Source organism: Drosophila willistoni, assembly GCF_018902025.1.
Source record: "Drosophila willistoni isolate 14030-0811.24 chromosome 2R unlocalized genomic scaffold, UCI_dwil_1.1 Seg167, whole genome shotgun sequence".
Classification (NCBI taxonomy): Eukaryota; Metazoa; Arthropoda; class Insecta; order Diptera; family Drosophilidae; genus Drosophila; species Drosophila willistoni.
In genome coordinates this window covers 17,972,385-17,986,952 of record NW_025814050.1, presented here as the reverse complement: position 1 = coordinate 17,986,952, position 14,568 = coordinate 17,972,385, and the positions used below count along the sequence as shown (strand labels likewise).

General features: G+C 34.3%; 1 protein-coding gene across 3 annotated transcripts in view; it reads left to right on the top strand.

The window, feature by feature from the left end:
• Positions 1–14,568, top strand: part of LOC6642795 (stathmin-1-A) — an 85,588-nt gene that overhangs the window by 35,475 nt on the left and 35,545 nt on the right. Inside the window, exon 1 of one of the 3 annotated variants that reach the window (XM_015178335.3) lies at positions 2,773–2,894. The exons of 1 other annotated variant lie outside the window; for it this stretch is intronic. In XM_015178335.3, coding sequence (XP_015033821.1) covers positions 2,816–2,894 — 79 coding nt within the window. In that variant the 5' untranslated portion in view covers positions 2,773–2,815. Of the gene's footprint in view, positions 1–2,772; positions 2,895–14,568 lie in introns of those variants that run through there. One more of the 3 variants, XM_002065283.4, reaches the window with a different exon arrangement.

Here is a 14,568-nt window from a genome sequence, read left to right as displayed (position 1 = left end):
GGTAGTTTCCCCAAAAAAAAACATTCCAGGCAGCTGACAGGCCCCCCACAAGTGAGAGCGAGAATGTGAAAAATAGAGAGAGAGAGAGACCTCCGTTTAGAGAGTGAGAGAAAAAAAGGCATTGCCAGGTTGTTCAAAGTAAAAAGAGAGGAAACTAGCTCCAACTAAAAAACCGTTATAATTTATTTAAAATCAACGATCAAAAAATTAGAATATACTAAATCTCTACTTTGACAATTATAATTAATTAATTAATTAGTCAATCTTGCACTTGCAAGATATTTACTCACAAAAAGAAATGTTATTGTAACACTCTTAATACATCTGTCCCAAGATTTTAATATTCACCCTTGAACTACGTTTTATTTCACCTTAAAATCGACTTCTTTTATATTATATAAAGTAAAATAATATTAAAATTATTGAACCCAGATTTTACTTGAACTATAATTGAGTTTGTTGTTTATTATAGGGACTTTAAATTCAATGGAAAATATTGTATGCACTTTTTTTATTATTGTGGGTTATTTCAGAATATAATGCACTTGTCGTTAATTTTTCAAGAAGGAAGTAACCTTCTTGTCTCGTTAGTTTTAACCTCAACCTTGATGTCAATCAAATTGACTACATGATGTTGAAGGACAGTATGCAATTGTATATTGTTAATCTTTGTGAAACTAACAACAATATAAAATTTACTATCTAAATAATACTCGGAATAAGTGTAATACTAACTGAAGCTTTTAGTTTTGGTTTATACGGTTTATAGATTTAGAAAAAATGAGGAAACTGAGGGACATTTGCTCCCAAAAGTCCACACTAAGCAGTCCAAGAATTCGCTTTTTGAAACATTTAAAGTAGTTTTGGAATGTTTACATAGCTTGTAGTCAATTTTTAGGAGAAAAGTTCCCCCATTTCACAGTTCTAGGTGCAATACAGTGAAACCTCGATATAACGAACTTCGTTATAACGAAAAACCCAATATAACGAATTTTTTGTTAAGTCCCTTGAAAGGACTAAGGTTTTACATTTCAGTACCTATAGCGAATCAATAGATATAACGAATAATTTTGCGATCCCCCTCAGATTCGTTATATCGAGGTTTCACTGTATATGTATGTCAAAATAATTTGTCTACATTAAAAAATTGAAAATGAAATTACAAAAAATCAATAGTTTTTAGAATTAGAGCTATAGCTTACCTTTACAAATTTGTATTTATAATAAAAACTAACTTTTTGTTTATAAAAACTACTGACCATGTAGTCAGACTGTTATTTTTTTGTTGTATTTATTTATTTAGTTTTGCTTCTAATATTATCTCCTACTTACAGTATTCCTTACAAAACATTTGCTCAAATTTAATGTAATTTAATTTCACCTTGATCTCGATTTTAAGGAACGAAAACAAGTCAAGCAAAATATTAAAACGTAATTTAAAAGTGGTTAACTATGCTGGTAATTACTTATTAATTGCCCAACAGTATTTTCGTTTAAATAACACAATTTTGGAGACCTCGATTAAAATATTTAGCTCATTATTTTCAAAGATTATATAATATTATTTGTCAATTTAAGTTAAAACCTTGTCCTCTTTTTGAGCTCGAATCCGTATATTATGAAACCAACCGGCTTTTTGCACTGCATTCGGCCCGGCTTCAAGCAGTTGGTTACATTACTCTCTCTCCAGTCTCTCTCTCTCCCTTTCTCTGGCTTATTCTCTCATATTCTCTCATTTATACGAATCTGTATCGAATTGAAGCTATTGTAGCTAAACTGCGCATGTTTTCTCTCATGCAGACTAAAAGTTTTTCATTCGAAACATTTCAACATTAAGGCAATGCATGAAAGTTTTCAATTTAAGATTTTTGAAAATATAAAAAAAATTTTTAAACACTAGTTTTAAATTTAAGTTTTTATTGTAAATTCAACTAAAATCTAAAATAAATTTGTATTAAATTAAAATGTTTTTCTACGAAATTGAACCCTGACTTTTCGAAAATCCAATGCTGCCTGCCCACTCTCCCTGAGCGAACGCTGAGAGTGCCGAGCGGCAATCGGCGTCGTCATCGGCGTCGTCACCCTCGGTTGCATGCGGCGCTCTTTCGGTCTTTGGTCTACCATTTTGTATTGGGGGTGCTGTTGCTGTCTCTGCCGCTGCCGCCTTCTCCCCAATGAAAAACACATACTCTCACACACACAGACACACGGATTTGTCCTTTTGTATAAGCATTGTCCTTGCGTCCTGACATCGACGTTAGCAGCGGCGTCAACGTCGCCGTTGCTGGCGTTGGCGTCAGCGATGAAAACAAAATCGTCAGTCGTTTGCCTGCTGTTGAAAAATTAACATCGGCATAATTTAGTTTGTCTTTGTCGTTCGTTGCGCTCGTTACGTTTCGTCACATTGTTGCCGTCGTTATCGTTCAGCTAAACGTAATAAAAATAAAAAGCCAGTAGTGTTTCCTCTAGCGTTCCCGTCATTAAGAAAAAACGCCGCGAAAATTTAGACCTTAGCTTAAACAACAACCATAGCATACTTTTTAGCGCAAATATATAGAAAATCTTACGGCAAAAGTAAATTCTGTACAAATCTTTGAGCAATCAGCACCAGCATCAAGTGGTTTAGACAAACGAAAATTATACTTTGTGTAGTAACGATATAAAATAATAATAACAACATATCCTCCCACAAAACAAAACAAAAATAAAAGCTCCGTAAGGAAAAAGAAAAGAAAAAAAACGTAAAAGTCTCTATCAACTATAATTACCAGTTTTACTACCATTTTTGCTGCGAGTCTCCAAACAAGTCAACAAAATGCTGATTGGATTAGTACGCGATTCCGTGATGCAGTGCTTCTGCCATACATGCCGTGCTCCGGGCATTTTGCCAGCGGGTAAGCAATGAAAAAAAAAAAGAAAAGAAAAACAATTACGATTCAAATCGTAAAAACAAAATACATTTTGGTAACAAATTTGGCTAAAGTGCAAATATCATTCAAATTAATTACTAGCATCTGTGATGCCATAGTTCAATTTTTCTTCCCCTTTCCACTTGCTGAAGGTCATCAGAATTATCGTGTCAAAGTTCAGGGCAAGTTATGTTCAAGTATTCCCCACTCACTTTAAATTTCCCGCCACTTTGGCCTCGTGTATCCAAAAAGTTACTCTATTTGTGTCCTTGTCTTGTACAAAAAAAAAAAACTTTTCCTCTTCATTTTTTTCTTTCCTCTTTTTTTTTTTGCTTTGTGTTGTCTTTGGCTTGTTATTATTGTCGCATGTGTAGATGTTGTTGTTGCTGTTGTCGTGCTATTGTGTTTTCTTTTCTCCCTCACTCTTTCATATTGTTGACTTGACCGTTTTGGTTTACAACTTTACCTCTTTGGGTGGTAGGTTGGCTGGGGTTAAGTTTGAAAAGCCAATTAGGTTATATTTGTTAGAAATAAAGTTCTCGATTCGAGAGTATATTTGTAAGAAAAGGGACTTCACAGGCTTAAGAATAGAAAATCTATGAACTTGAATCACAAACATTCTGCAAAAATAGTTCAAGTTCATAGAAACTTTTTGAGAAGATAAAATAGTTGAAAGTTTCATTGGAAATCTACCTTTGATGAAATTTATTTAATGTACCAACTTATGTATGTATATATTATGTGGATTATTAAAAAGTTTGATTAGAAATCTGATAGTTAATATAATTTATTTTTCGGACAGCTATTTCTGATATAGGCTGCCTTAACATCAAAGGCAAATAAAAGGGAAATAAAGGTTTTACAAAATAGTGTGGCTGCATTTTGGTAATAAAAAATGCCCATAATCCTCGAATGCATAAAAGTAAGACGCTTATTGTAAATGCAATAACTTTACTTGATATTAAACTGTTTAACATTAATTTATACAGAGCTCTCATGCATATGTGTCAATCAACTTAACACCAATGACTCAGATTACCATCTGTCTCATCAACTCCATTGATATGAAACCAAAAGGCGCATCATCAATCACAACCGCTCTGCGTGGCTATTAAGTCATCATCAACAGGCCAGAGGTAATTATGTAATACATCCAAAAAAAAAAAAAAACCCGAATAAGAATAAAAGCATAAGTAAGGAAAAGATGGCTTAATTTTAATGCTCTTGCCTCAGCAGGACAAGAGAAATCAATTTCGGTTTTTTTGGATGTGGAAGAATGGAAACTATTAAACAAAACGGCATTGATTTTTTTTGGCCCCCACTAAAACTAAAAACGCCACCAAGTAGGCAATAACAATTTGTGCCTCAAACAACGTTTTATGACTTTTCCCCCCTCTAGAAGTTCTTCTTTCTGTCTCTTTCTGGTTTTGCATGAGGCGCCAGTCAGTCGGCAGCAGTCAACGACGATGAGTCATCCTTGAATATTCCTCTACATGTCGGCACAATAGCGGCTTATGCTTGTATTGGTAGGAATGGAATTTAATTTTAGCCTTAAAGGTCCTTCTAGGACATATATATTTGTAATGTCTGTATTACATACAATAGTCTCTCTCTCCCTGTTACTCTCTGTATCTCTCTCTCTCTCTCTCTATCGTGTACTTACCTAGCTGCTTGGGTCAATCAGTTATGCGATGATTTTATATTTATTTATATTGTATTGGGCTATTAAAACACAATAATCGCTGCAAACAATCAAACACAATCAAACATACATTCACCCACACACACACAAACACACATGGACTCACACATAAGCGGCGGAATGATTGCGCAATATTCACACAGTCCAGAGAGCACAGCAACAACAACAAGAACAACGACGACTACGACAAAGGACGGTATTTATTGATTTATTGACAGGGCCTACCTTATATATGTATGTATGTATGTATATACAGTAGGTATATTTGTATGTGTAAAACGACTGTCGGCATGCGAAACAATGCAAAAGACTTTAGTAAAATTATACAAAGAAAATGTGGGGATAAAAAAAAACAACTGACACGTGTGTGTAATTTTTCAATTGATGTTTTTCAACAGCAATTTTGGCATTTAGATCTATGGATATCCATAAATCTTCCTTAATTGAGATAGGTAAGACTCTCAATAAGCTTTTAGCCGATTCGAGCATCCAAACAGTAAAATAAGCTTTATACACTTTAGTTGGTGATTTGGAGGTATTAGGGAGATATTCTTGTAGACGTCAAACACAGAATATCATAAGAGAAAAAGTCTTCAATTACTTTATCACACTTTTGAGTGGCTTTAAAAGTGGAGTATTTGAAAAAGTGTGGCTGCATATTTATAAATGATAAATCTTCTTTAAGAGTCTTAAATGGAGCGAGCCAAACGAGAAGTTTCATTTAGAAATAAGACCTTTTTCTTCAATTTTGTATTAGTGTGGCTTCATATTGAAAGCGAGTATTTGGTTGTATAAAATTAGTGTGGCTGCATATTGATAACTACTAAATACCATAATGCTAATTGTAACTGAATAAAATGTTCGATTGTTTACAGTATTTGAAAAACGAATCTATCGAAAAATGAAGTTTTAATGCTGCCAACTATTTAACAAGAGAGAGAGAGAGAGAGTTCTCTGTTTTTATGCTGCTTTCAATCGGATATTGAGTTTCCACTGACAAAGAAAATAGCTCAATTATCATTTGACACATGTCAGAAAGTAAATGTCAACCTGTTAATTCAATGTGAAAAAGAAAGGTGTTTTTAATTTAAAAGCTACATATAGTTCACTTACTACATGCTTGGGCCACATCAAGGTTGTAACCTCGTCATCATCCCTCTCCTTGCCATGCTCCACATCTGCAATATGCTAGTTTTTAATTTGGATTCACTACTGATGCTTCTGGTGATGTTGGTGTTGGTGAGGGTGAGGGTGAAGGTAAGGGGAGGACAGACGTTTGTTTCTGATGGTGATGCTGCCTGCGATGCCTCTAATTGTCAGAGTGCTTTGGGCCACACATGTCTCTGTCTTTTGTAGCTCTTGTGCCCCCTGCCACACCCATTCCAATTTGGCATTGGTGGTAGTCGCTGATGGTTGCCTTTTTGCTTGGCAAATTAGATTTCCTTGCTGCGAAATTGCAATTCAAAATGCACAAAAAAAAAAGTAGAAACAAAAAACGATAGAAAGGAGAAGAAAGACAGTGAGAGGAGCCCATTTCCTTGTCTAAAGGAAATGGGTGTTAAAATGTATATGTATATGGGATTGGGTAATGTGGAAGAGTGGAAAATTTCAATTTTATTTTTGGCTTGAAATTGGATATTTGCCAAGAAAATAAATAAGCAAACGTTTACTGGTAATTTAAGTGGTTGGAGCAGTAAAAAAAAAAAAATGTATTTACCCTTTTCAAGTGTAAACAATTCATTGTAAAATGTTACTAAAACATGTTTCTAATTGCTCTTGCCTCCAAAAAATAAAACAAATAGATAAAAGTTAAAGCATTTTTTAAGGAAAAAGTGACGGGCAAAGAGCTTTTATAAAACTTAAACTTTAGAAACCATTAAAAATAAAGATTGAAATGAAAATTAAATAAATATTTTTTATCCTTCTTGACGTGTGGTTTTTTGTTATGATTAAATAATATTTGACTGCCTTGTATTAAAAGGGATACTGCTAGGCTTAATCCTTCTATTTCTGTTATGCTTAAAAGCTCAATTTATGATAATTGCGTGAATCTATTCAATTTCGCATGCTTCATTTAACACATTGTGCTAAGACGAAGAAAGGCAATTAGTTAAATTACAAACACTTTACACAAGGCACAAGCCACCAAAAATTACATTAATAACATTCAAGTTTTTTGTCTCTTTCGCACGCTACCAGCCCTCTCTCTCTTTCTCTCTCTCTCTGTTTATATATCTATCTTTGTTGCTCTATGCCATTTTGTCTCTAGGCATAAATCAATTAAGATAAATTGCAAAATGAGCTGATGGAACGTCAAGACTGTGTGAGTTTAATGTATGTATCTTGTAGATACAAATGTGTGTTGTGGCAGCTTGTGGCCAGAGATCAGATACAAGTATGTGGCATACATACATAATATGATGAATTGGCCTGTCCCTGCCAGCCCCACCCTCCCCTCACACATCCAGCTAGCCCCCCCCCACTTCACAATCGCCTCGTCATTCAGTCCATAGTGGAGCGCTCTCCACATGACTTTAACTAAGAAACCGAGAAAAGAAAGAAACAAATTTGGTATGCGTGTTGCTCATTAACAACAACAACAACAACAACAACAAAAAAATGTCCTTGAAAAAAAATACCCACACACACATTCATACAAAAAATTTGTGCGTCAATTTCGTTTTCCGTTGCCGTCTTTCAGGCGCCAGCTGGCTGGAAATCAACATTTACATTTGCTGTTAGATTTTACCGTTACAGCTATTAACTGAAATCTTTCTTTCTCTGCCTCACACTGCGGAATTTAATAAACTTTTATATAATTAATGGACCTTTCTATATAGTATGCATATACATATATATATATCGGTTAAACGATTTAACATTTGCGTGACGGAATAAATATACAAATTGTATTTGGCTAGCAATTTGCGTTTGCTGCGGCCTTGAAATAAAGTCAAATGTGGCTAAATCCCATGATGAGGATTAGAGTTGGGCCCAACTGGGAATGAGCAAAAGCGGAAAGGCAGACAAATCAGAGCTTCTCTGTATTCTGCGGTGGCTCATTAGGCGGCTCATGTAAGAGCTTAACGAACAGAGGAAATCCTGCTGCAGACAACATCAGAGAGTATCAAAATATTTTCACAGCTTTGGTCCGGCCTAAAGCCTAAATGAATGAGGGTATCCATCCCTTTTAAGAGCACGGGAATATCCTTGTAGGTATTTACGGTTAAACAAAAATCACATCATTAAAAGAAAAGTCAGATACCACATAAGGATTAGGAAAGAAAATGGAAACAAAAATATAAGCAGTTAAATGAAGAGACCACAGTCGATATCAAAGTCTGATCAACAACTTTTACTAAAACCCAAAGACTTGCAACAAAAACTCGAACTAAAATTCATAGAATTAATACAAAAAGTAAACAGAAACACACAAAGACTTAAGAAATATCAAGATTCAAGTGTGTTTTTCTGCAAATTGTAGAGGTATTATTCACTGTGTGTAGAAGCAAAAGCACTTGCAGTATTTATTCTATTTCTTGTATTTTTATTAGTCCATCTCTCATTTTATACCAAATTCCACTATGCCAACATTTTCTTAGAAGTTGTGATGCAACTATTTTCTTGGTGCCTCAAAAAAGTAATAAATTAATCAATTGCAGCGGGCATTTATCAACTTTCGTTGCTTTTCAGAAAAGTTTTTTCATCTCAAAGAAGAAAAACCTATCACAACTTTTAAATTTCACATTTTTAGCTATTAATAGTAATCAGAGGTGATCAACTGCGAAACAGTGTTGGAGATTACTTGAATATGCATTACGATTTGCACGTTGTCAGGATTTTCTAATCAATTACTTGTAATGTACTAAAAAAAAGTAATAATGTTCAAGTTACAATCTTCTATTGGCATAGCAGCGTTAGTAATTAAAATATTTAACTTCGTTTCTTAGACCCATTGGCTCAAATTGAAACAATGTTGGAAAGCAGAGTTAAAAGAAATACTTATCGACTTCAGAGATTGATTACAAAAATATTTTGCTGATAAATTTCTTTCTTATTCCTTATTAGAGACCTAAACCTTTACAATAAAATCCTATTACTTTAAAAAAAGTGATTTAAAATTTTCCAACTAATGTTAACAAAGTGTTGCCAAGTAATTGCTTTGTACTACCTAATACAAAGGAAACCGCTTTACATTTGTAAGATTAGCATAACACAGAGAAGTCATTCATTTTGCCTGCCATTATTATTATTATTATTATTAGTATAAGTATTATACTTTTATACCAGTCTCCTTTTGTCCTTCTCCTGCTCCTACTCCCTGTTCTTCTCGTGACTTTTAATGCCTTGAAATATATTTCAATTACAATTGTGCTACGTGAACCTAAATATGTATGCCATATAATAATGGATATACGATTGTAAAATTGTCATTGTCTGGCTTGGTCGCGTTGCCATAGATTTTCATAAGCCGCTGACATTTTAAAGCTTCAGCAAGCCATAGGCAAAAATGGAACAGAAAAAGAGAAAGAAAAGAAGAGACTCCAAAGAGAAAGGGAGATAGAGAGAAAGAAGGATTAACAATAGTCGTAAATAAAGCGTACAGTTTCAGGGTACAGTTTGCCTGAAAACATTTAATTATTCTTGTTTTTTTTTTTTTTTCATTCTCGTCCTCATGTGTTTGGTATTTCTTGTTTTTGCTTTTGCTGCGGCTTTTCCACAAACTGTCAAAATTTGACAAACTCTCTTGTACCATGTAGAATGGACTGCATCATGATGATGTCCTTTTCGTTCCTTTCCTATACATATATACTCTGTGTGTTGTGCTGTGCTATGTTGTGGCTGTGGCGGCTTTTTACACGCTCTGTTTTCATTTCCTGGGCCTGAGCTCAACACCTTTTACATGTGACATGTGTGTGTCTTTGTGTGTGTGTATGTGTTTAAGTGTGTCTGTGTGTGCTTTTTTTATGGACGGCTTTTTCCAACAAACTGTCAAACAATCATAAATAATGCCTGCGGGGGATATTATCCACTGGTGAGTCTCTGGTGTGTAATTTTCTTTCGTTTTAAACACATGAAACATTTTAAAAATTAAATCTCTTATAGCCCAAAGCATCAGCTTTGACTTTGCACTGCAAAGACAAATGAAATAAACTGAAGAAATTCCACAAAAATTAACAAGAAAAAAGTAGGAAAACAAGAATTATATTCCCCCGGCCTCTCGGCAAAATGAAAAATCCAATTTGACCGTAATTCTTTCTCTTTAAATTTGCCATTAAAATAGAATGTGCTGACAGGAAATTGTTAGAGAGATACCCATAGAATTAAATGCATTAGTTTGTGATGCAAAATCGAATCATTAAACAAAGAAATCATTTTTAAATTGTTTGAATTTTCAAAGCCAAATGAACTTATATAAATGTCTATACATGATATATGCGGGACCGCGTACAGTTATCAGCGATTTAAACAACTAATCGGACGTCGATTAATTACGTACGCAGATTTTTACGCAATTTATACCCCTCTCTCTTTTAGGAAAATTAAATGCGATTTTGTTGGACTCTCCCTCCCTCTACTTAAATTTATTAAAGACTATATTTGTTTCGGTAAATCCTTTCATTCATTGATTTCATTAATTAAAATAGAAAAATGTCACTTTCAATATATGTCTTTGAATATAAAATGAAATACAGATGAAAGTAACACTTTTCATAATTTTTTATGATTAGTTTATAGTTGTCTTAAACTTGACGGGCGATGCCTTCAAGGATGCCTCACCATTATGGTGGAATATGGTGAAATTCTGTTGGACCCGCCACCTTATTTTCAAACCTTACGTAAGGACATGATCGCTCAAATTCCGTTTTACACCGAATTTCGTAGGTTTGAATTTGAACAACAAGAACTGATTCATCTACAGGATGTTGGTTAAGTTTTCATATCGGAAAGTGCCTTTAATGAATTGTTCCAAAGGGCAGATTGAGGTCTAAGGCGCAATCACATCAACTTAGATTCTGTTTGTTAGGACCATTTCGACTATGAGACGCATTTATATAATCCTGATTCGGCGATCTGATTATTCTACTTATGATTAAGGATGCATTTTGAAATATTACTACTAAACAAATTAATTTTTATTCGTCACGTAGAAGACAAAGTCAACAAATTCTTTCATTAAAATACACTATGGTATGGTATTTTCTTTTTCACTGCACAAAGCAATTTGACTACATTTTTATGCTTTACTATCGGATACTTTGTCTAACCTTCAACCACGGCTTCACACCCCAACCCAGAGGACATAACTCTAGCTGGCTTGGCAGTCGGGCAAAAGCTAATCAAATTTCTTTAGTTTCTATATGGTTTGGCAGGAGGCAAACTCTGGTAAACTTTTTAACTCGGTTGGCAAAGCCACAGCTGGTGCTGTTGCCTGCCGCCTGCTTGTTTGCTTGCGCCATCTTCTTGCTTACGTTCAACTATGTGGGGCACTCTGTCACGTAATGGGCACATTTTTCCATATTATCCTGAAGGATAGGAGGCTTTTCGCTACTCGCTATTCTCCTCTTTCTTTTGGTTTTCTTCATCATTGTTTTGTCTTTCGGCATGTTGCTCACGTAACAGACGCATACATAACATTACTTAATTTTCATTTCTTTTGTTGCCTTGTACTTCAGTTCCACCCACCACACGCAGTCAACAACAAATTAATGAAGTTGCATATTTTGGTGACTTTTTTCCATCTGCGGGTCCTTTCTTTTCCTGTCTCTCTCCCTTTACTGATTCCCTCATTGACATGCCCTAGGAGTATCCTGCACTTTAAACATTTAAATATGTCGTCAGGGTTTCAGCTGATAAAAATGATGAACGCATGACAGTCATACTGACCACCCAAGTGGACTATAGAGGAATTGTCAGGGCCAGTTGGCAGTTTGTATGTCATCATCAGTCAGTGACTTTGCCCGGCCAGATGCGAATGTCAGCCGGGCTTAACGAATGGCAAAAGATAAACTGTGAACTATATATGCCAGGTTGTTACTGCAGGCATTGACTTTATATTTCGTGTCCCTTTTGTGGTCATTGTTGTTTGCGCCAGACTGAACTTTTATAATTGAATGAAAAGGAATGAAATTGGATATTTCAATCAAATTCCTGCAAAGATTTCATACCATGAGTTCCTTTTTGTTTTTAAAATTTCACTCACAAAAATATGCAATAGTTTTACGTAACAATAGAAGAATTCAAATGAAAAAGAAAAAAATTTTTGAAATTTGTTGTCTGTTTTTTACATTGATTAGTTTGAGTTTTGCAATTGATTTTAAAATAGAAAAAAAATCTTGCTCCACAATAAATTGTCTCTTTTGTTTTTTAAATACTTTAAAACTTTAAAGTTTCATTTCAATTGGCTGTTAAATTTGCAGGTAAATTACCTCGGGCAATTGATTTTTGGAACAAATATTTGTTAGGAAACATTAAAGTAATATTTGTGTTTGCTATTTAATGATGTTGAGCAAACAAACAGTACGCAACTTAAATAATATTCAACGAATTAATTTGTCTGTGTGTAAACTGATTTTCATATAATTAATTATTATTATTAAATATTTATACCTCTACTTATAAAGTAACAGCTAACATTAAAGATATTTTTAGGCTGACTTATGAATATAAACATTTAAGTCTTTACTTAAAAGGATTTTAGTGGTTTTTTATTGAAAATATGAAAGAAGTTATTTAATTGTTTAATAATAGACAAATTTGAATAAAAATTAGCTTTACATTAGCTTAGGGCATCTACATATGCGGATATTCTTTCTAGAAATCATCTCTGGAAATTTGTAATTTAGTAAACATTTATAATCTTTATTATGTTCTATTCAAAGTGTTAAAACAAATAACCTATAACCCATTTAATGGATTGAAATATTAAGTTTTTTGTAAAGAACAAACGTTCTCAATATCAGTTTCTTGGTTTTAAGTACGTACTGTACATGAACAATAACGTACTATAATGTCCTTTATATGCATACTTAACGTATACATAGAACATAAAGTTAAGAAAGTGAAGAGAATTGCTAGATATATATAAATTCAAAAGTTAGTTTTGAAACCAAATTGAAGCTGATATACCAGATAGATAGCAAACAAATCGATATAAAAAATTTTTAATTTAATTTACTTAATTAGAGTTAAAATAAGATAAATGAAACAATAAGACGTGCATTTTATTTCCTTAGTTTAGGTAAAACTTTAATTTAATCAGTAATAAGGCATCTCAAAGGTTTTTATTCATCAACTTTCATAAAGAAACTGAAATGCATAAATCCATTTGTCTCACTAAACTTTACCATAAATTTTATCAAAAAGAACAACTTGAAGTTATGACTAAACCAAATAGGAGAAAAACAGAAAACTGGCAACGCACATTAGTTGCACAAATATCTCCCACAGAGGGGGGGAGAGTGAAAAAGGGAGCGGAGTCTGGTTGGAGGACAGAAATGACATATGCATGGCATATGCTAAAGTCAGAATTTCTCTTATCCAACCCATCTCACCCAAACCCAAGCACCATCCCAGTTGGTGTCGTTCCCGAACAGACCATCTCCCGTTCTGTTGGTAATTCTCTTTTATAACCAAATCCCTAGTCCTGTCGGCATTGCCTGACTGGATGGCTGGCTGGCTGGCTGGCTGGCTGCCTGGCTACGTGCTTCTATTCCACTGTCTGCTCTCGCTTAATGCAATTTTCTTCAACTTCAACTCATCTCTCAAACGACCCCGGCGCTTTTCTCTTTTACAGCTAACATTTCCTATTCACGGTAACATTGGAGGCTTTTTTTCTTTTTGGATTTTTTTATTTTATTATTTTCTTTTTTTATTTTACGCTTTTGGTTCTTTGTTTGCGCGTAAATTGCATTTGCACTATTTTTGTTTTTTTTTCTTTCCTTTTTTTTTCTGTCTTGTTCGGTTAGCCAAAGAACGAAAAAAAGGACGAGTGGAGTAGAGTGGAAGGAGGGGAAGGACTGTGTTTGTGTATGTGTATGTAGGTACAGTCGCTCATGTCAAATGTCAACGGTTTTGTCTCTTGAGAGGCTCCTCACGGAATACTGTTAAATAATTCATGCATGCATTTTACCCACTCTCTTTCTCTTTCTCTGTTGTTGCTCTATCTCACCCGCTCCACAATCAAACACTTCACACAACAATGACACTGACATTCGCATATTACGCTCGTTTGTTTAGACAACAGAAGTGTGTTGTGGCAAGAGCGGGAGGAGGTAGCAGAAAGAGACACAATGTTGGCAAGGCGTATGAGAGAGGGAACTATTGGGGACGTCATGATAAATGTTTAAACAGCATTCCCAGCTAAATGCAACGACACTCAATTTTTGTTAGCTGCGTTTGTGATTCGTTGAGATTAATGGTTTGCTTAGTTAGCTCAACCAGAGGGAAGGATAAAAGAGGGGAAACAGAATACCAAAGTGCTTGAGAGAAAAGCAAAGAAGAAGGAGAGAGAGAGAGAGAATGTGAAATCGACCTTGACAGCAAACTGAATTTCAACTTTTAGCCAAGTTCAGTTGAAGTCTTACACATGTAGGCAAGTTTCAAGGCTACTAAGAAAAAATTGTGGTACTCAATATGTAATGAACATTATTGATCCTAAAATAATCAGTTGCAAAAGGGATGAAGTACGGAAAAAACGTGTTTCTGAAACTAGAAGAACTGTTTTTTAGATTACTAAAAGGAAAAGCATTTTAATTTTATCAAAAAGTCAAAAAAATAAAAACAGAAACAAGAAAGAGTTTCTGAAATATGTTAATGTGATATGAATTGAGCTATAGAACCAAGGTCTTTTAAGACCTGAACTAGTTCATATCGGTAACGAGTATAGAACGAGTACTCATTAAGATCTGAACTGGTGAGTTTTGAAAATTAAGATGAAGAAGTAGTACTTATTTA